The sequence below is a fragment of the Haemaphysalis longicornis genome, unplaced genomic scaffold, assembly GCF_048455015.1.
Source record: "Haemaphysalis longicornis isolate Haplotype H1 unplaced genomic scaffold, Haemaphysalis longicornis Haplotype H1 scaffold_2, whole genome shotgun sequence".
Classification (NCBI taxonomy): Eukaryota; Metazoa; Arthropoda; class Arachnida; order Ixodida; family Ixodidae; genus Haemaphysalis; species Haemaphysalis longicornis.
Genome location: NW_027526295.1, coordinates 35,587,294 through 35,613,768, shown reverse-complemented (window position 1 = coordinate 35,613,768; position 26,475 = coordinate 35,587,294). Strand labels below are relative to the sequence as shown.

The 26,475-nt window shown below is 45.5% G+C and overlaps 1 protein-coding gene across 1 annotated transcript in view; it reads right to left on the bottom strand.

The window, feature by feature from the left end:
• The window catches only part of LOC144167907 (uncharacterized), a 32,237-nt gene extending 17,325 nt beyond the window's left edge, over positions 1 to 14,912 (bottom strand). Inside the window, exons 1-7 of the mRNA XM_077697040.1 lie at positions 13,920 to 14,912; positions 3,049 to 3,235; positions 2,796 to 2,878; positions 2,429 to 2,579; positions 2,335 to 2,367; positions 2,230 to 2,271; positions 543 to 599 (exon numbers count right to left, since the gene is read on the bottom strand). Of these exons, the coding sequence (XP_077553166.1) occupies positions 543 to 599; positions 2,230 to 2,271; positions 2,335 to 2,367; positions 2,429 to 2,579; positions 2,796 to 2,878; positions 3,049 to 3,235; positions 13,920 to 13,967 (601 nt within the window). The 5' untranslated portion in view covers positions 13,968 to 14,912. The remainder of the gene's footprint in view (positions 1 to 542; positions 600 to 2,229; positions 2,272 to 2,334; positions 2,368 to 2,428; positions 2,580 to 2,795; positions 2,879 to 3,048; positions 3,236 to 13,919) is intronic.
• Between the last annotated feature and the right edge of the window lie 11,563 nt (positions 14,913 to 26,475).

Here is a 26,475-nt window from a genome sequence, read left to right as displayed (position 1 = left end):
AGCTGCCCTATACTGTGAACACTTAGGAATGGCAATTACATAGGCCTCTTCAGCAGAGCACTTTCACTGCACCCACTACACAAAACTGTTATGAACAGGCATCTTTTATATGGTGAATTTTCTAAAAATAAAATGCTGTGTCTATAGGGTAATGTCATCTATACAACACTGTTTGGTACTAATTACAAAATCTGGAGCTCGAGATAACACGTATACAGTACACAAGAGAAAATCTAGTAGTGCCCATTGTCATCTGACACATGTTGGGGGGAGGGGGGGGGGAATATAGTGACGGATTGGCTGCATCCATGCAATGGCAATCAAACAAGATGAACACGGAAATTGGCTTTGGAGGCTGGCCATAAGAGATGACGAGGGAGTGCTGAAAGATGAGATGATGGATGCTCAAGACAAGAAAGAAACGACTGCACTTACTCAAGGCTGCCAGTGTAGTTCCCCGTCCTGTAACTATAAATACCTCCATTGTGACATTTCCCCCAAAACAATTATGTTTGCCAGGTTTGTGTATTAGCTGCTATTACCTTCTTCTTCATCACGATCAGCACCAGTGTCTGTCATTTCTGCACTGGCGTCGAACACTGAAATCAGAGGAATAAAATATGAAAGGCCAAATGATAGCACTCCTTATTACACCAAGCATTTTTTTTTCAGGTCAAGTGAAAAGCGCTATGGCTGCCTCTGAATATAATAAAAGGGACAAGTGAGTGCAGTTTATGACTGCTAAAAAAGGTGAAAAGCTCAATATAGATAATTCCTTCAAGCTGCTACGAGTATGCTGCATACAAATCGCACCCAACCACAGCCAACCAAGGTGGGGCTGAGGAATCAATAATTGGTTCACTGAAAAGATTGCTTCGCTGAGATAAGTCCCACCCGAGGTAACGTACTTTGCTCAAATAATTTATGTAATAGAAAACACAATGCATGCAGCTCAACTACTACTTTGTCGCACTAGAGCTAAGGCGCATTAAGGTCCCCTTGAGCGGTGGCCGAGACTGACAAAACTAAGCGCGAATAGAACAAAAATTATAATCTCGCAGAACAAGCTATTTCGACTTCATATTTAGAGCATACCATTTTTACAGCAGTAAAAATGGTGGGATTACGAGAGTTACAACTACAACGTAACCATGCATGCTGTTGCATCTGATGGAGGTACATCATCGGCCTGCGCAATGAACCCCACTGCAAACTGTGCAGATTGTTCTGACACAACACCAGCCCATCGCAATAAGCAACACTGCCACTTTTGTGACCCTGTATATGCGAATCACACCTCATGAAACGAATGCTAGGAACCAGAACTACAGCTGCCATATTTACTAGCGCAATGAACCCACTTTATTCCCATAAATTCGGCATGAATTTGGGGTGGTGAGTCTATTGCGAAAAAATTGCAACAGATTTCGAAAGGTTTAAATTTCATACAATAAAGTTTCTAAGAGAAGCCCTGTTCAGAGCCTTACCATTTTGGTAAAAACCCATAGGTGATTATGCAATAAAATTTCTTTTTTATTCCCATCATGCTGTGGGCCCCTACTCGCCATGCAGCTGTCCTCCTCACTGAAGTCGCTTGTGGCTTCACATCCGTTGTCAGCCCACACCGGACTGTTTTCGGTAAGATCACGACACTTAAAAACTTCTCTTCCCACTCTGGGAATGTTCCCTTCTTTGGGCCCATGAAACACGGCGATCCCTTGATTATGCAATAAAATTTCTTTTTTATTCCCATCATGCTAGTGGGCCCCTACACGCCATGCTGTCCTCCTCACTGAAGTCGCTTGTGGCTTCACATCCGTTGTCAGCCCACACCGGACTGTTTTCGGTAAGATCACGACACTTAAAAACTTCTCTTCCCACTCTGGGAATGTTCCCTTTTTTGGGCCCATGAAACACGGCGATCCCTGTTCACTGCCCAAAAACCTCCTGTTTTCGCACGTAGCGTACAAGCACTGGGTCTACACTGAAGTGCCGCCCAGCTGCGCGGTTTCCATATGCATCAACGCACGTCCCATCACCTTCAGTTTAAAAACTGGCTGTGTAGCTGCAGAATAGGAAACTTAAGGTTATCGCTTCAACAATCACTAGCACTGTTTCAAGGTTCTCCTCAAAGCACTTCAAAATTGGTTTAATTGTTTTAAGTGTCTATTCTAATGAGACTGCTGGAATAAAGTAAGGTTGGCTCATATTGTATCAATGCAAGCTCACCTATCTCTGAGCTTTGCTCGGAAACTGCAGTGGATGACCCATCTGCGAGGGACAGAAAGGGTTTTAGTTGCATACACCACATGAAAAAAATCAAATTTTTACTACCTTCACTGCTTTCTTGTGTTAAGCGTTGAATGCCTGAAAGAAAATGAATGAGGGTAATGTGTGTGGAGTGTTGTGCACTTAGCTCCATATTTACTGGCTGTGGCAAAAGAGGTGCCTGCTGTGGCAGAAGAGGTGCCTGCTGTGGCAGAAGAGGTGCCTGCTGCTGGGAAGCTCGGAGGAGGTGGAGGTGGCGGAGGTGGCACAGTTTGAGGGGCTCCACTTTCATACCGAGCAGGCCTTGATGTCTAGAACAGGCAACGCACAAGGTGGGGTTGTATTTAGAGTCACAAAACCACACAAGCTACTCCATACATGCAAGATATTCTTCATTCTAGTACCATATCAACTGCCAGTTTACATAATTCAGCTTGGTTAGCACTCTCTAGTTCTTCCATCTATGTCTAATGTTCCTTCAAGTGGCTGCAATAATAGGCTATAATAGGCCATTCACTGTTTATTACCTTTCGTATCTCGGTGTCCTCGCTCTCTAGATCGGACGTAAACTGGGCCACCTCCAGCTTCCTCCGGGCATCATCGTAGTTAGCTGGAGCAAAGAACAGCCCGACACACGTTGGTAAGCAAGCTCGGTGAGACAACGGTGACAACCTGAATAAATATATTTACTGTACTGAGACTGAAGATATATTTCAACAGAGTGGTCATTTAAGCAATATGACTTCATTATAACAATGTTTATTGCAGTTTAAGACTTACTGTATGTGCCCTTAATAGCAGCATTAAACCTCTTCCAGCCCTTTGCTGGCGAGCGGCCCTTCCTGGCAAACGCCGATTTGTTGCCAGGGCCCGGTGGCCAAAAGCACTTCTTGTTTGAGGTAAGCCATTTGTCGGGCACCACCTCGACTGTCTGCTCATCCACAAACTCGACGATGTGGTACTTCATCTGTAAAACATGAACAAATTTTAGTGTTTAATTTGATACAACCGCATGCTCCCACTTCAATATAGTTACATCAACAATGCTTATGAAGCAGTGCATAATGTTGATTGATTGTAGAGTTTAACGCGCCCACGCAGCGCAGGCGATGAGGCGCACCGTAGTGGAGGGCTCCGGATTAATTTTGACCACCTGGGGATCTTTAACGTGCTCCAAAATCTTGTACACATGAGCGTTTTTGCTTTTCGCCTCCATCAGAAAAGCGGACACCGCAGCCGGTAATAGAACCCGCGCTCTCGTGCTCAGCAGTGCAACACCTTAGCCACTGAGCCACCACGGCAGGTTGGTGCAGGATATTGACGCATAATACTGAAGGGCTCTCTACTCAATCTCACCTTAAAACTAATACGTGCGTGTCTATGGTATCACTGTCCTACTTCTGTATCTAGAGGTGAAACCTGCTGTCAGAGGATGCCCAATTGCTACTTGTTGCAGTTTAGTAACCACTTCTTCCCTAAGCATAGGCCGACCAGGTTATTCTACTTTTGTGCTGAGGAGAACGCCTATCCATTTACTACCCCTAGCTGTTAAAAGGCTGTGATACCACAAAACATCCTTCCATGTACCTTTTCATCATTGTACCTTTGCATCCGCTACTCCTTCATGGGCAGCTGTTCAGAAGCTATGGTACAATTTGTTTGTCTAGGTATCTCTTCTCCTCTGCCACATTTATATGTATTTCTACTCCTCCTACTTCCTTATCCCAGAAGGGTGGTCATGAAGCATTGGCTCTCAATTTTTTTGTACACTATATTGGGTGAGCTGGTATACCACCACAGTAAAAAAATTGCAGAATTATTCATATGACACTAAAAGAAGAATGCTGCAAAATTAACAACCGAATCGAATGTTATCGAATTCTTCTTTCATTATCACCAATGTTTCATTAGAGACATTTTTTACTGCACTACATATACCGGATTTCACTAGCTCTCTCAGTGTGCTGCCATTTTCAGCCAATTACCCCACCGCCATGGGAGCCTATCCTGAGGGATTGTGGAAACCACCGAAGCAGCTCTTGCTTTGGCTCATATAGTGGCATTAGTTTGCAAATCAGTCCACGGTAAGTGCAAAGAGGGAATGCATACAGTGAGCAAGAGCTTCATTGTATCCCATTATTATCCACAAGCTTTATATACACCATCCATGCAGCACCATGTACTGCATACTTCTTCCTTCCTCTATCAACACAGCACCACACTCACATGACTGATAGATGATGCCTACCGTACTAGCCAAAAAAAGGTCCCAGCATTTTAGATTAGTTGGAAAGTTGCCCTGATGCAACAGAACGGCAGAGCAGGCAAGTTGTGTGACAATGCATAAAGACCAGCATGCGGTGTTGCTTTTTTTTTGTGTCTTCATTGTACAAGCAAAGACAGTGAGGTGAATTAATCAGTTTTGTTTACGGTTGCCTAAAGTATGTCTAGCTGGCCTGTTGGATGTGTTCTGAAGAGTGATTATGATTAATTTTGACCAACTACGGGTCAAAAATTTTGTACAAACATTATTTCTTTGTTGTTGCTTCACCAAAAAAATAGCAGTAGTGACCAACAACTGATGCTCAGAAGCATCATGCCTTAGCTGCTGCATCACTATTTTGGGCAAACGAAAAAGAAAGAAACTGCAACTCTGTCGGGTTATGAAGCTTATGTAGTACAACTTTTGTCTTGCCCACTAGTGCAGTTAATGATGCTTTCCCCAATCTACAACTGCACTCTTCATTCATTGCAAGCATGCATAACTGCAATGGCATGCATTGATCTTATAGCATCAAAAATAGGAATTATAAGTAGCAAAAGGTTTTGTACCTGCACGTTATAGTCCCTACTAGGTTTTGTTGGGCAACAGAACAGTGAAACGAAGTAAATTCTTTTAATTGCGACATAACAGCAGCTTTGCTGGGGACAAAACAATGTATCAGGCCTTGCCCAGATCTAGGCGCTGGACGCTCATCAAGTAAATCAGAGCTGTACTCCTTGTTTCCACCATTAAAAATCGTTTTCTTTGCTACTGTGGTGCACTTGAATGAGCTCTTGGAACATTCTTTTTATGCCCAATATTTTAGCTTTTTCTAATTTCATTTTACTGTAGTGCCTTGTTTGCAACTCTACATGTTTGTGGTGTCTGCATTTCCCAACCAACGGAGGGTGTCGACTACCTGTAACCAATTACCTTTTTAATATTCACAAATAAAGAATTGTATCAGCATCCAAACACACAGTGTGCACACCAAGAGAACATAATGGTGGAGACAGCAATGCATCTGAATGTTATCCCTCAATGACAAACCCAAAAAACAATGAAGGTTTTGCTCACTTGGCACCGAATATGGTGCGGACAGACTGAACACACATACACGTTCTCAATTAGCAGATGGGGTGCCCAAATTGAAAGCTGTTGCCACCATTTCTATAAGTAGCTGTTTCAGCATCACCCAGGAAATATTTGCCCGCATGGCAGCACAGCAATCAGCAGGATATGGAGGCACCCTAAGAAAGCCTGAAAAATCTTATTGCGTAGTTTCAAGGCTCTGTGCCCGCTAACAGCCACGACAGATTAGACTGGCTTCACCTACAGTTTTGCAAGGTGAGCATGCATGATCACCATGACTTGTCTAAAAAAAGGTTCTGATGCTTGCCTGTGGCTGGATTCAAGCCAGGTTTTATCGATACAGATAACCAGAAGTGCCACCATTAATGCAGATGCCGCGGGTGAAGTGTCACTAATTAAGGCTCCTTGATTTGCAGAATACACTTCATGCCAAAGTAATTGAAGTTTGCTATGCCATTCATTTTTATCATTTTGGAGTGTGTACATTGTCAAGCCATGGTTGCTGGATAAAAAAAGTCAAAGGTTATATGTATCAAAGCAAAATTTGGCCCAAAAATGGATTTTTCAAAATCGCCATTTTCGGAATGTAGAGCTATTTTTCTTCCGGTCAGCCAATACCCTGGAGTACGTATTTGAGCCATAATATCAATTTATAGCGCCGACGACCGCTAAAATCGGCCAGGATTCGACGCGAAAATAGCATTTTTCTCCGATTCGCCGTCCATCGTGGCCTCATTCGGAGCGAGTCTTTTCGTTTTCAATTCCCCGCCAGGACCGCTTCGTTTCGTTCGTTGGTTGCGAGTACAACCGGGGTAGAAAAGAGACGGTCGCGCCACCCAATCGGCTACTGACTGCACGTGGCCGCAGGGCGCAATCTGCTCGGCACACTCATCACAGTGCAACAGGTGCAACGGCTCATGAACTCGTCTATGCAAGGACCGGCAAAAGCCCCGCACCGCGGCACGACGTAAAAACAAATAAATATGTCTATCGATAACCGAAAGGAAGAACGAGCAGTATTAAAAGCGCCTGGAATGCGCTTTTCTGCGTGCCTGACGACGGCTTATCGCGAGAACGGCGCCGAGATGGAGGTAGGTATCTGCGGGCTGAGGGTGCGCTAAGGTGCGTCTATCTTTAGATCAGCAGCACATGGAAAGAAAATGAATGTTAAATTGGAGGATGCCGCTAGCCGCCGGCGCAAAGGAAGTGTGTTCATTCTGTGATCAACGATGCCGCGGCGGGACGGCCCGCATCCGGCGCGCGCTTCTTCGCCGGCAAGTTACCATACAGATATGAGCGATTTGAGAATGATAAATGCTCGTACTGTGCACAACGTGCGAGGGTGACGTGATGTGCGAGTAGATTAAATCGAAAACGCGGTTATCCCACCTCGCCAAGCGCATGCACGCCACTGGTAACGGCATGCATGCCGTTACTAGCCCCTTCGTTGCAACTCGTTTCGCGCGATGCAAATCGCCCTGGAGCCAAATTCATTGCAATGATTGGATCGGTGACATAACAAAATAAGCGTTTACAGCTGTGGTGCACGATAGGCACCTCAGCCTTAGTCGCTAAAGAGACGGCGCGCTGCCAACAGCGTAAAAATTGAAGCAACGTTCGGGCTTTGCTTTTGCTCAGTTTTTCTACCAAGTGCCATCTGTGTACAGAGGATTTCATATAATTTCAGCAAACTTGGTATGCTCGTGTTGAGCGAAAAGAAAGCTACATTCTAAAGCATTTCTATTTTTCACATGCTCAATAAATAAAACGTTACTTGCAGTAAAACTTCAAGTACGATTTTCTCAGCTTCCTTTTTTTTTCTGCATATGTGCCTCGCCTTAAAAAGGTTTTCATGTTGTTTTTTTCGAAGGGTATACCGTTGAATTCGGGATGAAAGGAACTGCATGCTGATGCTATTTTAATTGGCTCAATGTGCCTCAAATAAATGTACGTGAGCTCATTAAGTTTTTTGAAAACTGTACTTGGCATACTTAGACTAATTCTATCCAGTCAACTAACTTTACAGGAATACAAATAGCATCAGCATGCATGGCAGGTCTTAAGCTACACATCCATACCATTTATATAAAAAAAATTGAATAAAAAGCCCCTGAACGACCCGTAAGAAATTACTTAATTAGGCTCCAGTGTTTTTTTAACTGAAAAAATAATTATGCTACATGAAAACTAATTACATATTTTAAATGAGGAAAACAAAACACATATACACAGTGAGTTTCATTATCACAGACCTATTATTAAAAAAGTTAATTTCAAGACTTTCGTCTCCCCTTAATTCAGGCATGAAATCTTCAAAACAGTAAATGTTTACGTCTTTTTTGGGCAAGTCATAAGTGCTGACCCCAATCGTGAAAAACAATTACCGCCAGAATAAACATGAAGGGGGCTGCTTTTGGTAGAAGTTCTGATATCCTGTGTCGTAAGATTCCTAGCTGTCACTCAAAAAGCTAAAATATTATCAACACGTTCTTCCAAAAATCACGTATGGAGCAGAAAATTGGAGTCTAAGTGACTCGAAAGGAAACATAAATGAGCCCCACGGGCTATGGAAAAAATAATGCTAGGGGTAATGCTTAGGAATCAAGAAAGAGCTGCGTGGATTGGGCAACAAACACAAGTGGAAAAAATTCAAACTCTAATTAAATGAAGTAAATGGGCATGGACTGGTCATGTCATGCACATGAGAGAAAACAGGTGAGCCACCCGTTTAACAGAGTGGCTGCCAGAACAACTAGCACTCTTTAAAGGGGCCATGCCGACAAAATGCAAGTTTGTTTTATTGGAAAGATTTCGTGCTTTATAGTGCTTGTCCAGCAGCAAATGATGCCGTATTCACTGAGAAATGAATCAATTAGGTTAATATTTTGATTCTCCCACCAAATCGTGTGTTTTCGTGATGTCACTATGAGGTCGAGCGGCGGGTATTCTAGTGACCTTGCAGTGCGTCGTTAGGTTCTGGAGCCTTGCTTACCGTCGAGCCACGGACCATTGTCCGCCATTGCTTCATTTTTAACCACGTTTGCACCTGACAATGTTTTTGTTATGGTAGAAAGTAATTGCTTCGTGAAACATAAGGTATGCTCGACAAACAGCGTCACGTAAGACAATGTCGCTAACGCCAATCAACCAGTGTTGCGAAAGACAGCTCCAAAGTGGTGGGCTACCTCACCATTCTCAGATTTCAGCGCAAACAGCTCATTCGGCAAGCCTATATGCCCTGCCTACTTTGCGTTTGCGTCTGCTTTTGCTGGCCTCAGCCAATCGCACAGCTTGGCATATGACACCATAGGTTCTGTTGCAGGAAATGACCATTTCCACTTTTTCTAATTATATAGCTTATTTAGTGAAGTGTGCGTTAAAGGTGCTGCTGATATTATGATTGTAACGATGCAATCTTTCAAATAAACTAAACTTGTGTTTTGTCTGCGTAGCCCTTTCATGCCAAATTCAAAAGTGCACATGCTTCCAGACTTGGCATAAAAGTACTGCGGGAAGACACAGTGACCTGTGCACATTACAAAAATTAAGCAACAGTGCAGGCAAAAGGCTGATAATTAAGTGCTCCCGTATGGGTAATGCTTGTCCAGCCACTGTGCAGTGTCAGCTCAGGCACAAAATGGGCTTCTTATCCACAGGAGTTCTTCACATGTCAATTAAAATGTGACGTGGAGCACAAAGTTCCCACAAGCATAAAATAATGGGCCCATACACTGGTACTAAAGTGTCCTCAAAAGTTCCCCACTTCAGAGTCACAGATGTTCATGGCAGACATTTACTCCTCTTGCTGCACTTCCACACACCACTCCAATGCACCAAATACAAACTAGCCAACCGATTCAAGGAACTGAATTTGCTTACACCAGACACATAAATGGAAGAGTTGGATACAGGCCCGTTTAGCACGTTGTAGTGATAAAACCACAACATAAACAAACAAGCAGGCTGATGGACATTTGTGTAGGCACCTAACAGCATTGTATTACCTAACAGCATGGGCACCATAATACTTTCACAAACTTTTTTTGTCACTATTGATTACTGTTAAAATGTGTAAAAAACTGCCTGCAAAGGAACATCGACCATGCCAGCATGCAGCTTGTGAAATAAATTACCTATTTTGAAGTTTCTGTGTAGAACACCATAAACAAGCACGCACACTTACCGTATTTACTCAAATCTCGGCTGGCACAGACTCTAGGCCAACTATTTTAACTCACAGGGACGAACATTTTTTGAATGTAGGCCGGCCAAACAAGGCAAGGATGATAGTAGCCCCGAAACTGAAACAACCATTATTAGCTATGAATCTGCTCAGGATAAGTCCACATCATCTTCATTTGCCGGATTCATTATGACTGCACATAGCTGCCCCCCTCATAAAAGTCATGCAATATTCGGTGCCCTCAAGTGCATTTCCAATGTGGTGCTTGTTGACTGAGGCTGCAACAGAGCTTTGCTGGATTCCATTTTAAGCTTGTCTCAAGAACCACTTGCCATAGTGGCCCAGTGGCTAAGTCATTATGCTGCAGAGCCCAAAGACTTGCGTTCGATCCCAGCCACGGTGGCCGCTTTCTGGATGGAGGTGAAGAGTGACCAACGCCCATGCATTAAGATTTCTGTGCTTGTGCTGCTGAGCACGAGGACGTGGGTTCGATTCTCGGCCGCCACTTTTCTGATGGAGGTGAAAAGCAAAAACTTCCGTGTGTATGATATTTCGGTGCACGTTAAAGATCCCCAGGTGGTCAAAATTAGTCCGGAGCCATCTGCTATTGTGTGCCCCACTGCCCAAGTGTACCTTCGACACGTTAAACCCCACAACTAATTGTATCAAGACCCCCACGCCTCCCCCAACCCCAATGCAGATGTTTCATCAATGCTGAGTCGTTCCCTTGTTGAGAGCCTCAGTGAGCTTGTGCCTGCCAGCAAAACTTTGCTTTAAACGCAGCCCCATCATGATATTGGTACATAGTGGTGCCAAGCAGGCAAACTTCTATTGAAAATTAACCCAAAATAAAACACTGCATGAGCATAATCAAAATGGCAGCTGGTGACATGCACTTTGTTTGGCTAAAACTGTAGATACTATTGGCTACACACTACTTTTCGTGAAGCATCTAGGAGGTGGCAACTGCATGCTATTCTGGTTTTAATGTGTACTCGGCACGTTTGACTGTAAATCAAAGTTGACCGACTTGTGCATACCACTTTCTGCTTGAAACTACTGATTTATACTGCAGGAGGGTTGCAAGCTGGGCTAGTTGGAAAGGCATTCTTGGATAAAACCAGCGCGAACTCAGACGAAGATGAAGTTGCACTTCCGAAGTTGCACTTGTGTTGCACTTCCTTCGTCTTCGTCTGCGCTGGTTTTATCCAAAAATATTGATTTATAATTGAGCAAATACGGTAATGCAGCTACATGACTACAAATTGCAGTTTTGTCCTCTTAGACAAGCTAGCACATTCACAGACAGCTTCAGCTTGTATGTAACATGGGAATCACCACAAATTTTTGCTTGTACGGAAAAATAACCAACTTCGTAACAGCTTCTATCAACCAACACTTTGTGGAGGACAGCTTTCCCACAACAGCAATACCAAGTCTCGTTGAGTCAAAAGGATGTTCATAGAGCGGTTCCAATTCCTTGAACTGCCGGCCTACAATGCATGGGAGGCCATCTTCCTTTCTGTGAGCAAAGCTGTTAATCATAACAATGTCTTCGTTGACTTTGCAGCAGTTGTTGCCTTGCTTTATGCTCAACGCAAAACTTTGAAACCTAAGTTCACTGTACTCGGGTGGTACACACTGCAATGGAAGGCCTCCTGCCTCATGGCTGCCCAACAGAGTGTAGCTTTCCCTGCAGCTCCCACCAGAGGCCTTCACGTGAAGATTTTTCTCTGCCATCCTGTTGTAGATCTGGCTAAGGGGGCACCCTGGTTTGCGGATTAGCTTTTTTATGGCCTGCATATTGTTCTCAAAAGGAAATGCAGAAAAACTGTCCAGGGTGCCATGTTGTTCCGCGTCTGCTGCAAGATGCAGAAGACAGTGCACATTGTAGGACACAGTTGTTCCTCCATACAGATCAGCAAATTCCTTCACAAAGTGTGCTAGAAGGCGATTTGCATAGTCTGAATACATCTCACATAAGGACCTGTTGCTTAGAATAGACACTGCTGCATGCAGAGTTAGAAAGTTCAAGTACATCCTTCCTGGTATGCACTGAAGAACTACTGGTCCAGTGTAATGAAGAAGAAGCCGAAACTCTGTGGCTTTCCACCTGTCCTTCTCTTTCAGCGACCTTGGCTTCCGCACAAACTCATCTGGCACGTGCTTCTGCAATGAGCAGTGGTGCTCTGAGATGGAGTCACGTACAGCCCCCCCGATCCCGCCTGCAGCTAGCCAGAGGTTTACAAGCTTCCTGGTCACGCCAAGGTACACCAGGTGCATCGGATCAAGAGGTGCGCAGCGCACAAGGTCGATCGGCAATTCAGTCAGAACAGACGTCCCTTTGTGGTGTTCCATGTCTGTCTGAGCACGCAAAGACTGGTCAGTCCGGGGATGGCCTGCTGTCGTGGTGAAGTGCACCTTGTCACCACGATCAGCCTCTGCTGTGCACTTGGGGCAACCATTGTAGCTTGTATGCCCTTTGACGCTAAACGCAAAAGCACGGGCTGGAGCATCGCATATGATGTGCCGCAGTTCAATGCGCACTGCCTTACCAGAGATGGGCAAACCGTTGTTGATGACATCTTTCAACTCCTCGACAAAAGGCCTCAAATAGTCATTCGCTGAGTCTGGCTTCGAAGCCCCAACAAATGCCCCTACAACAAACGGATTTGGTAAACAACTGCCAACACAGCCATGAACAAGGCACTGAATCGGCCAAAGGACTGTATTAGTGCTCTTGGACAGCGGAAGACCATCAATGTTAAAGCTAACTGCGATCGGTTCGGGGCACTGCTGCGAGTTCAAAATGACCCGCTCCAGTCCTTCTTTGAGGCCGTAGTGGCAATAAGATCCAGGCTTCAATAACACAATGCCTGCTCTCTTTGCTGCCATGCGTGGAGTCTTTAAAAGGCTACGAGCATCCTTTGGTAGTTCAACAAAACACTCGTGCGCTTTTAAGAGTACTAAAAGTGACGAGAGAGACTTGTGGGTGATGTTATGAGTTACAGCCCATTCTGCTAGACTGCTGGCAAAGCTAGTGGGTTGGCTGTCTGAATCACCAACATCCCCAGAACACCTTAAATCACCTGACTCATCATCGGAATCCACCGAAATCCACTCATCTGTCCACTCATCAGTGATTGGGCCGATTCCTTGAAGCGCTTGCTCGGCAAAACTTTGGGAGTCATCTGGACTCCCCCAACCACCGAGATTAGCACTAGGATCCGATTCGCCATCACGGCTTCCATGAGCACAACTTTCAACAGTCACTGGCTGTTCATTTGATAAAAACGTAGAGCTGCTCTGGCTCAAGGTGGGCTGTGAGCTGTCAGACCTTCCGGGGTGGCTAATTAATCCAGAATCTTGTTGACTGGACCCTAAAGTGGCAAGAAGGTCGTGAACTTCGCGGAGTGCCTTTTTGCGAACATGCTGCTTTGAAGTAACCTTCGGCATGTTTTGAAATCTACCGCAAACGTGCGCGGCACCGCTGACATGCCAGCTAAATGGCTAAAAAAAATTGTAGAAATTACAGAATGAGAACACTGATGGGCATTTCAGAAACGAGCACAGGCAACTGCCAACTTGTAATCCATGCCACGCACACACTAGTCTTCAAAACGCCATGCAATGACGTAAAACACGCAGATGTAGAAAGGCTACATTTAGATAAAAATACAAGGTGGTTAAGGACACCAGTAGGGCAGCATGCGTGCTCCTCCGATCGCTCTACGCCTGACAACGAATTAATTAAGAAGTGCGTTTATGTAAGAGCGCGAAATTTTTCGCGTACTGGTCTTTCGAGCTGAAAACTTGTGACGTCTACGATGCTAAGTCGAACGTGAGCGCATAATTGCTGTCATATGACGGGATGCCGCCTTCAGAGAACGAAAACCAATTACACAGAAAAATGCACTCTGAGAAAATTCAAAAACGTATTTCAAAAATAACGGCACAACTGACACTGACAAAAAGGCACTGCTGTGGACTTCAAAACACCAAGAAATGTGCACACTCGTTTCTTATCACCTCGCCTAAGCCAGACACAGATCAACAAAGAACTAATACCACACAACGACACAACATATACTACTACCACTACTACGCACGTACTTTCTTGAACGGCAGTCCTTTCCAGGGCTCACGGGCGGCGGCGTCCATCCCACAGAGCACGGGAACAGAATGAAAGCCTTCTCCGAACTTTCCCAGCCCTCACGGCCCACGGGACTGGGTTATAAAGATAATATGACTGATATCTGATATGACTATAGTTTCGAAATCTTGGGATAACTGTACAACAACAAACAAAAAAAAAGCAAGCCAATGTTGCCAACTGGTTACAGCAAAGTGTAGAACTGTTAGCTTTATATTACGCGTTTTTGTTTCGACAAATTGTTAAATGATAAATTTTTGCCTTTCTGGACACAATTTGCCATATTGTTTTGAATGTGTCATAACACTAAGCTGCATAGCAACCAGAGTTGCATAGCAACAACGGCTAGTACCAGCTGGAACTAAAAATTAAGTTCTTAATACATAACTATAGTTATTTCAACTGTATAATTGCTTGAAATAAACCGCAATAATAAATTTTGACAAAATCAAAACCATACATTTATTTTATTAGTTTTGTTACAATGGCAGCTGGTGGCTTCTTTTTGAAGAGCCGTAGCCGCGTAGCCGGCCATGCTGGCCGTGGACGCCATGGAGGAAGAAAAAACTTTTCCTTCCTCCATGGTGGACGCGGAAGGATGGTCGTCGATAGCAGTAGGATTTCTTTCTTTGTGGTAGTGCCTCTAGTGGGACAGTTCATTAAGAGTGAATATTTGCTGCTAACTACTGCAGCTAATCCTTATTATATTTGCGTGCGTGCGCCTCGTTACTGGGGCCGCCCAAGAGTTCGTGTTTGCCGAAGTTGACGTCAAAATGCACAAAAATGACGCCCGAAGACGCTGCTATGTGGTGTTCAAAACGCGGATTTTGTGGTGCGTGTTGGCGGTGTGATGCTTTACCAGTGGTCCGGCCAAGTTGTAGCAGAAGTGTGCGCTTGAAAAAGTCCTCTGAAGTAGTCGAGCAATCTGACACCGAGTCGCTGGTATGGGCGGTCATCATTTTCCAGGTGGGTAAGTTTATTTGGGTGTCGTTTACAGGCAACATTTTGCGGCGTGTATTGCTTCACTCGCACAACTGTGAGGAAATATACATCAAAAATTAAAGACGAAATCGACGTGAAATGTGTAAAGGGCCGTCCAGGCAAGAGGGAGACCAGCTGATTAGACGTCATCTGCAGTTCTGGGACTCTGCATTTTCTGGTGGTAGTGTTTAGCGTTCTGTCTGGGAGGAATGCGATAGGTACTACCAAAAATAAAAACGTTTGTGTTGCTGATTGAGTTGGCGACCACTGCGGGTTTCCCTTTTTTTTTCGTCTTGCGTCCTCTACTCTGGCCCTTACCAGGTACTACATTTAACTGCTTAGCTTCAGTTACACCTGTTGAAAACAAACTGACTTAGCAAGCAGCATTTTCTGCCACGAAGATCGAGTGACAAGGAAGGTTTCCGTCTGCAGTAATACCAGTATCGTTTTAATTCATGTAGAATGCAGCCACATGTTTATCACAACTAGCACGGCGTGATTATAATAGTAGGGCTGTGCCTAGAGCCTCGTAATCATGCTCCGTCACTTTGGTGTTCCAATTGCATGTTAGCAGTTACAGCAGTCAATGTGCATAATTTTTACTGCGGCGTGCACTGTTGCGGCACACTCAGCGTTGTGCTGTGTGGTCCTCATTTTGAATCGGTGCACTTACAGTGACAACGGCCAGTAAGAAAATGAGTGCTGACTGTTGTGCGGTTTTAAAAAAGTGTTGCAAGGTTCACTCTAGTTATATGCCTCCTGTGGATGCAGCTGGTGTTCGGTGATTTGTCGATTTTTGTATTTCAAATGAATGGGCAAAATAATCATGTCAGGAAACTGTTAACAGTGCAGTGATATATAAACAGTGAACCCTTCTCTGCCAATATAAAATTGTGGCCCTCGCAGATTGCTGTGCCTCTATTTTACTTTGCTACCTGAAAAATTACCTTTTGAGGAGCTGTGATGCTGCCATGTATTTTGGTTAATAGTGTCAACTGGGTGCATTAACAGCTGTCGTTACACCGAATGCACAGGCTGTAGTACACACATTTGGTACATTGATTTCAGGTGAGCATGGCAGTTGCAGAATGAACTCGAAAGTGCCTTTCCCTTGTTGTATTTGCGTTCATCTTTTGTCTGGTCTCCATACAAGCTATATGTTTTCTTTCCTGCTCGTGAAGTAAAATGTAGAACTTCATATATCTGGATGTCAAAATGCCATCTTATGACAGCTGTTGTTCTGGGACAAGCTAGCAGTAAATGGTTGGCTGTGCAGTGACAGCTGATGCACTATTCTCTGATTGTTGCTCCTGTAGGTCCTTTTGTTTTAAAAAGCAGGAGCATTAGAATAATTCTGTTCACCTCGTTAAAAGGTTATAAAGAAACAAGCAATATTCAGTTCGGTCCTTACTTCCGAGCGGGCAGCCGCACTGGCACTTCATTCTCCACTTCCTTGTCATCACTGAGAGTGACTTGCTTCGCACTTCTGACTTGAGGAATGATGGCCTTAATCGTTAGTGCACCACTCTCCACTGCACTCGCATCCACATTGACGTAATCCACAGACAATATTGTGGTGATGCTGGCGGACTGAGCCGCCACTGATGAGTGCTGGCCACCCGCTTCTACTGCAGTGTCAGGCCACAAGTGAAGAATAAACGGGGACCCCAGTTTGGGTTTATGGTGCTGTAGCGTTTGAATGTGTCCCTCCTCATTCCTTTGCAGTCGCGACAATACATTTTCTATAATGTCTGTCATAGAGGCAGCGATGCAATCTTTGGGAGCAGGCTGGTCATCATTACCTAGTGGGAGAATCTTTAAAAACGGCAGACTGCTCTCAAACTTCAGTCAGTTCCTGGCAGTCACAAAACAGGCTCCTCACTGCCAGTCAGAGCACTTAGGGCATTATAAGCAGACTGTGGTAGTTGAGTGGTACCTGTGTAACTCTCTTCAGATGAACAGTTTTTCCTGCATGGAACCTTGCTATTGTATATTTTTTCAAGTGGGAAAGTTGATGAGTTTGGGTGCTGCGCTGTGAGTATTTGGACAAATTTAGTGACTGGTATTGCCTGCATTGACTACACTGAAAAGTTTTCATTGCCCCTGCAATCGCCAAAGGCTGCACGTTACTGAATGGTAGCACAAAAAGATAGATTTTGGCTTCTGTCCACTGGAGGAAACGTTATTTACTTAACTTTGTTAAAAGAGAAAGATACATAAATGATGTGTCAAATTGCATAAAACAGGCACACAAGAAACAGAAAGGCCAAAAAGGCATAAAAAAATTGCGTTCTCATCATTTATTTCGTGGGAAATAAGGCTCCACTTGTGTCTCAAAATGGTTCTTGCTTCAAAAGAATTGCATATCAAAGAAGGCTCATTTGAGTCCCATGCACCTAATTTTTTCCACAAAAGTTTTAAATGTCGCATATATTTTTTTACATCTTTCAGAATCAGAATTAAATTTCCAGCGGGTGTGTTGGGGGCCACCCAGACAAAAAGCGGCTCAGTAACCACTTGAGCGGACCTGGGGGCCCGTACAAAGCAGCAGGGCTTCACAAATACACAGCAAAGGGGTAAATTCCTAAAATACAGACTGGAGATTCTAAAGCGTATGTAACAGAAATAGGCACACCATTGTTTCTTTAAAAGACTTCTTCATACAACAGTATATGACCTTGTAATAGTGATATTCGAAGTTTATATAGCAACTCTTTTTGACAAACAAGAAAACGACATTTTGGCAAACTCACGCATCAAAACAAACATAAACCACACTGAGCATTCCGGAACATTTCTGTCAATGGTTTAAAAAGTATTCGTGCACTTGACGCGGAGAGAGTGCATTGATGTTTCTTTTCCCGTCTTCCAATATGTTGAGTGGAGAAGGCAAACGGTATGCTAGTAATTAAAAATTGTAGTTAGCCCGGTGGTGAGGAATAAGCCACTTGTCAGAGCTGCGGGTGTGAGAGTCAGTGTGTTGTACTGTTAGTTGCGAAAATGTTCTGATAAAATGCTGTAGTTTGTGATTAAATAACCAAGAATGTGACACAGTCAAAAATCGCACAAGTTTGTTGCACTATTAATTACTATAATTCTATATTTAAGAAAGAATCCTTGTGTTGTGTGCAAGTTCGGTAGGTTTGCGATGCAACGATCTGCTCTTTTCTGTGGGCGATAAATTGTATGCATATTTTCTAGTGTACCTGTACCCAGACCAGACTGCAATAATTCAAGTGTAACACAAATAATGTGCGATAAATCTCTAGCTTTGCTTTCTCAGGCATAAAATGACAACACCGTGGTAAAGCACCCACAGTTGATGACAGAGATTTAGTCAATGATTCAATGTGATGTTGCCAAGACATATCAGACCTTAATTAAGATCCTTGGAGAAGCCAAACCTTAATTAAGAGTCTTCGAGAAGCCAAGTCATATGAACACGGTGAAAAAAAACATGCATGAAAAGGAACCTGAGAGTGTGCTTCCATAAAAATTATGCTTGTTTTTCTCGTCATTTTCAGGAAAAAAGGTAGGACTCGGCGAGTACCAAGAAAGAAAAACACCCTGAAGTCTGCAGAAGACTCATCACAAACCTAAAACCACTTACGGGCATTTGGTTAGTTGCTCCAGTTCTTAGGTTCAGAAGCAGTCAACGTGCAAGTTCCCGCAATCCAAGTGGGGGGTCATTGCACCCAACCATATATGCCGGGCCAATCTTAGAGCAGTAGGTAACTATGGTGGTGTGGCACAGTCAGCACGGCCACTGTAATAGCTCAGCTTATTTCAGCACACTGCAGCAATATATCTTGGTGTGCTCTCACTTCAAACTCATTGGTCATGTGTACTCTGCGTAAAGTGCTCATAATCTGAGGGATATGCACCAAACTTTCATAATGGGAATGGGCTTCAACTTTCCGGAGCTCTAGAAGTGACCAACTGAATGCCCCATCAATATTACACTTAGGCACTCCAAGAAATTGAGAGTGAAATAAACGAGAGATTTAACAAATATATCAGTGCTCATGTGATTTTTTTTGGTAGCACTCCTGCTGTTGTGGGTGACGTTACCGCAGGTCGAAGGAGCAGTTACCAACTTTGTTTGACACTTTAAGCACAGAATGTAAAATGCATTATCTCAGCATGAAAGTGCTTTAATTCTCATAGAAATTAGCTTGATTTGAGTCCTATTAACAACTCTAACCTGATCACCATATAGTAAATGCCTAATTCACAAAGTGCAGTTAATGTAAGCCAACAACTTGAGTCTGCGGTGATTTCCTGGCACTGTGACATGCCAATGCACCAATATGTAGAAGCACAGCACAGCTCCCACTGTTGAATATTGTTGATTTCGGACTCTTGTAATAAGCATTTTAATGGCACATAAAATTCTAAGCAGTTTCGCTTTGTTCCCTCTCACAATTAACCAAAATTGTTTTTTTTTGTCTACAGCTGCGGTGTAGATGCAATACAAAGTGGTGTTGTAGCCTATAGTGCACACAGTTAATGCATGAAATAATTGTAATGTACTTGATCTAAGTAATTTTTCATCACTGCTTTAATAGGCGACAACGTGAGTTTGCATTGGAGGGTTTTTTCATTGAGACCATGCGCTACCCGCCGCGGTGGCTCAGTGGCTAAGGCGTTGCGCTGCTGAGCACGAGGTCGCGGGTTTGATTCCCGGCCGCGGCGGCCGCTTTTCTGATGGAGGCGAAAAGCAAAAACGCCCGTGTGTACGAGATTTCGGCGCACGTTAAAGATCCCCAGGTGGTCAAAATTAATCCGGAGCCCTCCACTACGGCGCACCTCATCGCCTGCGTTGCGTCGGCGCGTTAAACCCTACAATCAATCAATCATCAATCGAGACCATGCGCTCCGTTAACTTGTTGAGATGTGGCATAGGGTTTATGAAATAAAAACCATATTTGTGGACTAAGTAATGCCTTCTGATATTTTCCATGCAACTTTGGTTCATTTTTACTCATTTTTATATTTGCGAAGATATAGGTTTGTGCCATCCACACTTTTGGAATAAGGCAAGTATCTTGGGCTTAATTATGCTGGGGCAGCAGCCAGGTATTACATTACGCTTACATGCTTTTGTAGTCCTCAAAACTTTTCCAGAAATTGAAGCGGATTTGAGTTTGATTCGAAACTGCCTGCACACTTATATGCTTCCATGCAGAGGTTGTGCTCATGGCTAAGTGAACTCGCTTATTTAATGTTAGGACAGGTCAGCGACATGCAGTTAGTAATAGAAATGTATGCGTTGTCACAATTAATTAGACGTCTAAAATAGGTTATTGATCGGTACGTCCGTGCTGTACGAGAAACATCTTAGGTACGTTGGTAAAATATATCTAAATATCATCCAAAATGGAAGCACCAGCAACGTATTCCTAACATCCCAAATTTTTGATCAAAACTTGTACGTACCTGGGATGTCCACTAGATATTTTGCTGGCACATAGACATTTAGACTTTTGTGGGACGTCTAGGAGATGTCAGTGGTTTGCTGGGTAGGCCGTATTATTTGGGAATGTCCGCAGAAGATTCATTAGGTGCTTCGTTATTAATTAAGACCGCGGAGCAGTGGGAGACCGTTCTGCGCAGCTCCGACCCGGACGTATAGATCCGGGCTGTCTAAATGGCCGAAGACGCCGCCGGAGCCCAAGGACTTCTGGCCGCCGTCTGATGGGGGTGAAGAGGCTCCGCCTCCTTTGCTTCAAAACCATGTTGGACAAATAAATGTTATTTCTCTCTCTCTCTCTCTCTCTGTGCAGAAAGGAAGAGAGCGAAGACAAGATTCCAAAACATGTGATATCTGACCAATACAGTCAACTGATTGATTGCAACAAGGAAATAGCGCTTATTAGGATTCATGTGACAGTAATTTTCCAGCACTAGTCCTGCCACGTCTGCTTTATTCTTCTCTTCTTCATTACCATTTTCCTGGGGGTGCTGATGTGGACCCTAAAGAAAAGGATGTGGCTTGATCTTTGTACATAGGCGTCGCCGTTACCAATCTGTTTCAACTCTGCCTGCATCTCACGGTCTCCGCATACTTCCAGTAAGCGTTCACGCAGGGACACTCGTTATGTTCATGAAAGCTACGGCGGGCAGCGTTACTCTTTATTACAAAACCCACAGCAGCCACAAAGATGACCGTCGGAAAACGCAATCACCACCCCACTATACCTTGTGCTGGGGGTATCTTCTCGCGAGTGTCTGTCCGGTGGCAACTATGGTCGGGGCTGTAATACAGCACGTTTCTCCCCCTTTTAGATGCAAAGCATCTCTTAGTCGACCCTCCGTCGTCCCCTGGCGCCCGGCATCCGCACCTCTCCGTCTCGTCCCCCTCTCCACGCCAGCTGTGATAACGCAACGCCACCTAGAGCAAGGCCGGGTTTCTGGTGGGCCTACGTCACCACTTGTCGGGGGTAGTGGGCTGACGCTTCCCGCCGTTTGACCTTGAGCGGCCGCGGAGGTGTGACTGAACGGCGAACAAGTTTGACCGCGGCATGTCCGGACAGGCCCTCTTAGCGTCGGTGGCTGACAGAGTACGCCGATCGTCTTTCCTCATTTCGGGACGCGTCCGAGCCAAATTTTCAAGCGAAAATTCAGTGTGCTGTGTGTACTGTGCTGTAGTGTGTTTCGTGATGTGAAGTGCACCGGGAAAATGCCCGGCAAATGTTGTGTGCCCCGCTGCAATGGGGACTACGATTCCGGTTCAAGAGTGCACGTGTTTGCGTTCCCCAAAGATGAGCTAGCGCGTCATACCGAGGAATAACTTATCCGTATCGAAACACTTGAACGTAAGCACATTTTGCCTTTGCGGCTTATTTCACTTGTAGTGAGCGTTATAACGTTGCGTTCATTAATTTGTAGTAGAGGTAACTCGTAATTACGTAGTGTGAATACTGTTTTAGGTACGCGAGTGCCATTTCAATCCGGACGACATTCTCCGTGAAGGCACTCATGTGGACGAAGTGACTGGACGCACAGTTACAGTGCCACTTTCCGAGTACGACTGCGCCCAGACGCAGTGCCGACGATTTTCCCGTCATGCCCGAGTTACATAAGCAAAGAAGAAACGAGACGAAAGGATCCAGAGGCAAAACGAACACGGTTAGATGCTGCGTCCTTGCAAAAAGCGCTCGCTCAGTCCGTTCTTACTGCCCGCAATGAGGAGGAAGCGGACAAGATTCATTGCGTACAGGATTTTATTGTGTGTGTCAGTAGCATGCACTCCAAATTCTGGCATGCTATCGAAACCAATGGGAACCTAATTTTGCTGCACAGAACTTACGATGAAGCGCCCAGCATCAAGTACTCCATCGTCGTAAAGCCAGACCTCACGATTCCACTACACGTTACAAAGACACCGGCCAGGCGACTGGGCTGCAACCTGCTTGTCTCAGCGGTGGCAAACAGCAAACGGGTGTTGGAGTTTCTTGATGGCGTCGAGCAGTATGACAGTGGCCTGAACGCCTCCTCTGAAGATTCAGACAATGATGCCCGGGAAACGATAATTTATCTTCTGGAAAAATTATCACAACAAGAAGAAAACACCCCAGGGATGACGCTACTGATTGAGCAAGTAAACCTGCAATTCGTGAAAAAGGAACGAAGGCGCTATCCAGTAGACTTCATGGTGTTTTGCTGCCTCCTGTTTACTGTTTCGGCCCATGCATATACAGATTCCTGCGTAGCCATGGAAGCCTCATCCTACTCCACCCACGGACAATTCATTCCGTCTGCCCATCGTTTGGGCAGACGGATCGGTCTGCTCAGCGACCGATCCAATGTACAGCCTTGTCAAGATATTGACAGGGGAGGACTTGTTTACCCTGCAATGGCAGCGGTGAACGCTGTGGCCCACAACTATGTTGTCGTTGAGGAGCTCTCTAAACGAGCAGAGTTCTTAAATGTTCCCAACCAGCGACAGCTCGTCACTGAGCTAACGTCAGAGCTGCTGAACGATGACGACTCTTCCGACTTCGACGACTGCGAACAAGGACACAAAAGTGAAGTTCATTTAAAGCACGTGCTGTGATGCAGTACCAACATCCTATTCAAGAATTTTTGCCGAGTGCTCAATGTCAAAGTGCAGGACGAAAACAACAAGTCCAGAAAAAGGAAACTGCAGACACTGACAAATAAATGAGGCAATGTTTCATTGCTCTAAAAAATACTCAATTTTGCGATTTTTCCTTTTTTGTTTAGTATATCTTAAAGCGGTAAGCAGGCGGCTGCGGCAAAAACTCGTGCAATTGCTTGTCCACCGCGCTCGCATGCGGCCGGAGCAAGCCCACTAGCTGTACGTCACTGAACAAGCCTCCCGGCCTTGAAACCTTCTCTAGGTGGCATTGGATAACGCCGCTCTCCTCCTCGCCGCTCGGCTCGTCTCGTGCCGGCTAAGGAAGACACCGGCAACACTGTCGCTCCAGGAGCCCTAACCAGCTGTGATAACGCCGCTCTCCTCCTCGCCGCTCGGCTCGTCTCGTGCCGGCTAAGGAAGACACCGGCAACACTGTCGCTCCAGGAGCCCTAACCAGCTGTGATAACGCCGCTCTCCTCCTTGCCGCTCGGCTCGTCTCGTGCCGGCCCACGAAGACACCGGTGACACTGTCTCTCCAGGAGCCATCTCATGGTCGGGGCTATGTCACTCCCTTGTTGATGCGCCGTCCACACCCCCACCTCGCATGCGCGTCTCTCTTCGATTCCCCTCTCCTCCAGCTGTCTAAAAGCAGTCTGCTCCGAGACATCGCCTGCGCCGGTTCTGCTCCGGTGTGGAACCTACACGGAACCCCCATGCTTTGCATCCCCACATAGTACCCTTCGGGGAGATGGTGTAATTCTTTTGCCTGCACTTCTATTCGCCCTTATTGACTCTTTGACACTCAATTTTGTTGACACCAGGACCCTGTACATACACGAGAGGTGGTTTTCGTTCACATGAGAATTCTAATGAGCCGCATTATTAACAAAACCGGCTTTGTCATCCTGTCAAGCCTTCAAGACGCGTATCGTTGAAACTCTCACCACGATAATGTCATTGAATCCAATCAAGTGCTCATTCAGCCAAGTAGGAAGATGCCCAAACAAAGGTTCGTGCTGACAACGACTCACCTAGAAAGGAGAAATGCCGTTCTGGTATGACGGCATAAGGAGCAAATGGCAGCCGGGCTAATCAGCAAGCCGCTGGTCTCAGTTTTCGATTCATTCATCCAAGAAGCCAGAGCAGGGTAAAGGCATCCGGTGCCGCGTTCTATACAGAATGTCCAAGCACCAAATTCTAAGAAGACTGGCCGACCTTCAAAAAATACCTGCCGTGGTTCACATTGGATATAATGATGGCGATAGATCGCGAAGAGGCCGCGATTATAAGAGGGGTTTGTATGACCACACCAGAGGAAGTCTTCAGCTCCATCTAGATATCTTACCCACTCCATCAGTTTTCCAAGTCGGCACCAGTCTTCTGTATCACAGCGCAAAACTCCGAAGCCTTGTGTGTAGTATTAATATTTTAAGCTCTTGCACCTTGCATTCACAACCTGATCATCTATGTACGCCTAAAGAAATATTCACCAGCCTTCACTCGATAATGCAAGCCCGATTTTCGGCTTTCACTCTTGGTCTGACTTCCTCGGTGCAGATGGGACCTCCTTTTGATACCATACCAACAGCGCTCAATACAAGGTGAAACAGACGCAACACACGGGGTTGGTCATTAGGAAGTTGCGGTTAACACCCGTCGGCCGAGTAACAAAACCCAATGTTTCTAAAAATAGCGTACTTCCTACTACTACTACTACTACTAGGTGATTCGGGTGAAAAGGAAAGGAAGTGCACTGGAGATATCATTGAGCCCATCCGGGGGCTCACCTGCATACAACCCAGTGCGGAGGGTGGGGGAGAGGAGGAGGGATGAAAGATTAGAGACGAGAAAGGGTGGTAAAAGAGCTGGGTAAGCTAGAGAAGGAAAGCGTGGATCCTCTGCGCTAAACTAGGCGATGCAGCAGCAGCAATGGCGCGGACAGCGGTCTGCCGTCTACAGGCGCTTGTTGAGTCCGGCGGCCTCAAGGTAGAGCAGCAGGTGGCGGAAGACGTCACGGCGGGTGCCGTCGAAGTCCGTTGGGAAGAGTAGGTCTTGGAGGCGTTGGTGGGGCAGCCCAAGATGCATAGTGTACTTCCTGTAGCTTATGTCCGCGAAAACGTCAAGCGGGTGGTGCCGAGCCGATAAGTCCGCATATGAACGCCAGGTGTGATGCAGATTGCTTTTGCAACGGGGAGGTTAACCTGAAGTTTGCAAAACTGTAGAATAATCTAGCCGTTGCGAGGACACTAAAGAAACGGCGTTGACAGTCCACAAGGCTACGAGGGAACTATGGTTCGGCTCTGAGTTTCCTGGGCATTCGCGTCCAGCACAGAACTCGCCGAGAGCCGCGTTCCTCCTGCCTCACACTTGCAACTTCTTCTGCTCCTTCCTTTTCCCCCGCCCTCATTCGTCGTGTCTTGGCCGGTTCGCCTCGGAACGCGCACGTTTTCTTTTGTAGCGTTAGCTACACTGGCCGAGGGTGAGCAATTTCGCGTGGTCCTGAAGGGCCGTGCCGCTCAAGTGCGAGGACCATTGGATTGGATTGGCTTGGCTTGGCCTGGTCTGGCTTGGCTTGACTTGGATTGGATTGGATTGGATTGAATTGGATTGGATTGGACTGGATTGGAAATACAATCCAATTGGAGTACGGGTGTGTAGAGAATTGGGTCTGCACATTCGCCGGTTTGCACATTCCAGGGGAGTGACGTTATAGCCGAAGAAGACGCACTGGCACTGGCGCGTGCCCAGCTGTGCGCCTCCTTTGCGCAGTATCGAAGTCTGACGGTGCGCCGGATCCGCTTGATAGCCCTTTCGCGTGGCTCCTGGAGAGCCGTGTTTTGCATGCGCGAGGAGCAGTGACTCGACTGGACTGGACCGGACGGGACTGGATTGGATTAGATTGGATTGGAAATCGTTTTAGCAGCAATAAGCATGATAATCAAGCTAATCCTAGACAACAAGGAAACCTAAGAATAACCAGCTGAACCTCAGCTCACTCTACGTATATCCTGGCATAGCCGAGTTAAGCCACTCCTCCTTTTTTCTTCTTTTGCTCCCCAAAAAGCGCCCCCCACACTTGGCTACGTAGAACTGTTTTGTCTGATGATTCCAAGGTCTGCTATGGTGAACAAATACCGCATGAACTGTCAGGTTTGAAAAGATTAGTTTTTGCCGCGTATGTTTTAGTTGCGGAATCTATGGGCACTACTAGAAATTTAACCCAAATATTTTGCCACACTTCATTCTTGCAGGCATCAGCACCGACGGCTGCTCTTGACAGTGGAAGAGTCTGGACTAAGCCGAGCGCCCTTTCACAGCGTTTCGGGCCACGTCGAGGTGGATCACGTTGCACTAAACCCTTCGAGGCACACAGGGGTGAAACCTGTGTCATTCGACATGCCGTACTATGAATACTTCATAAGCTACGTAAT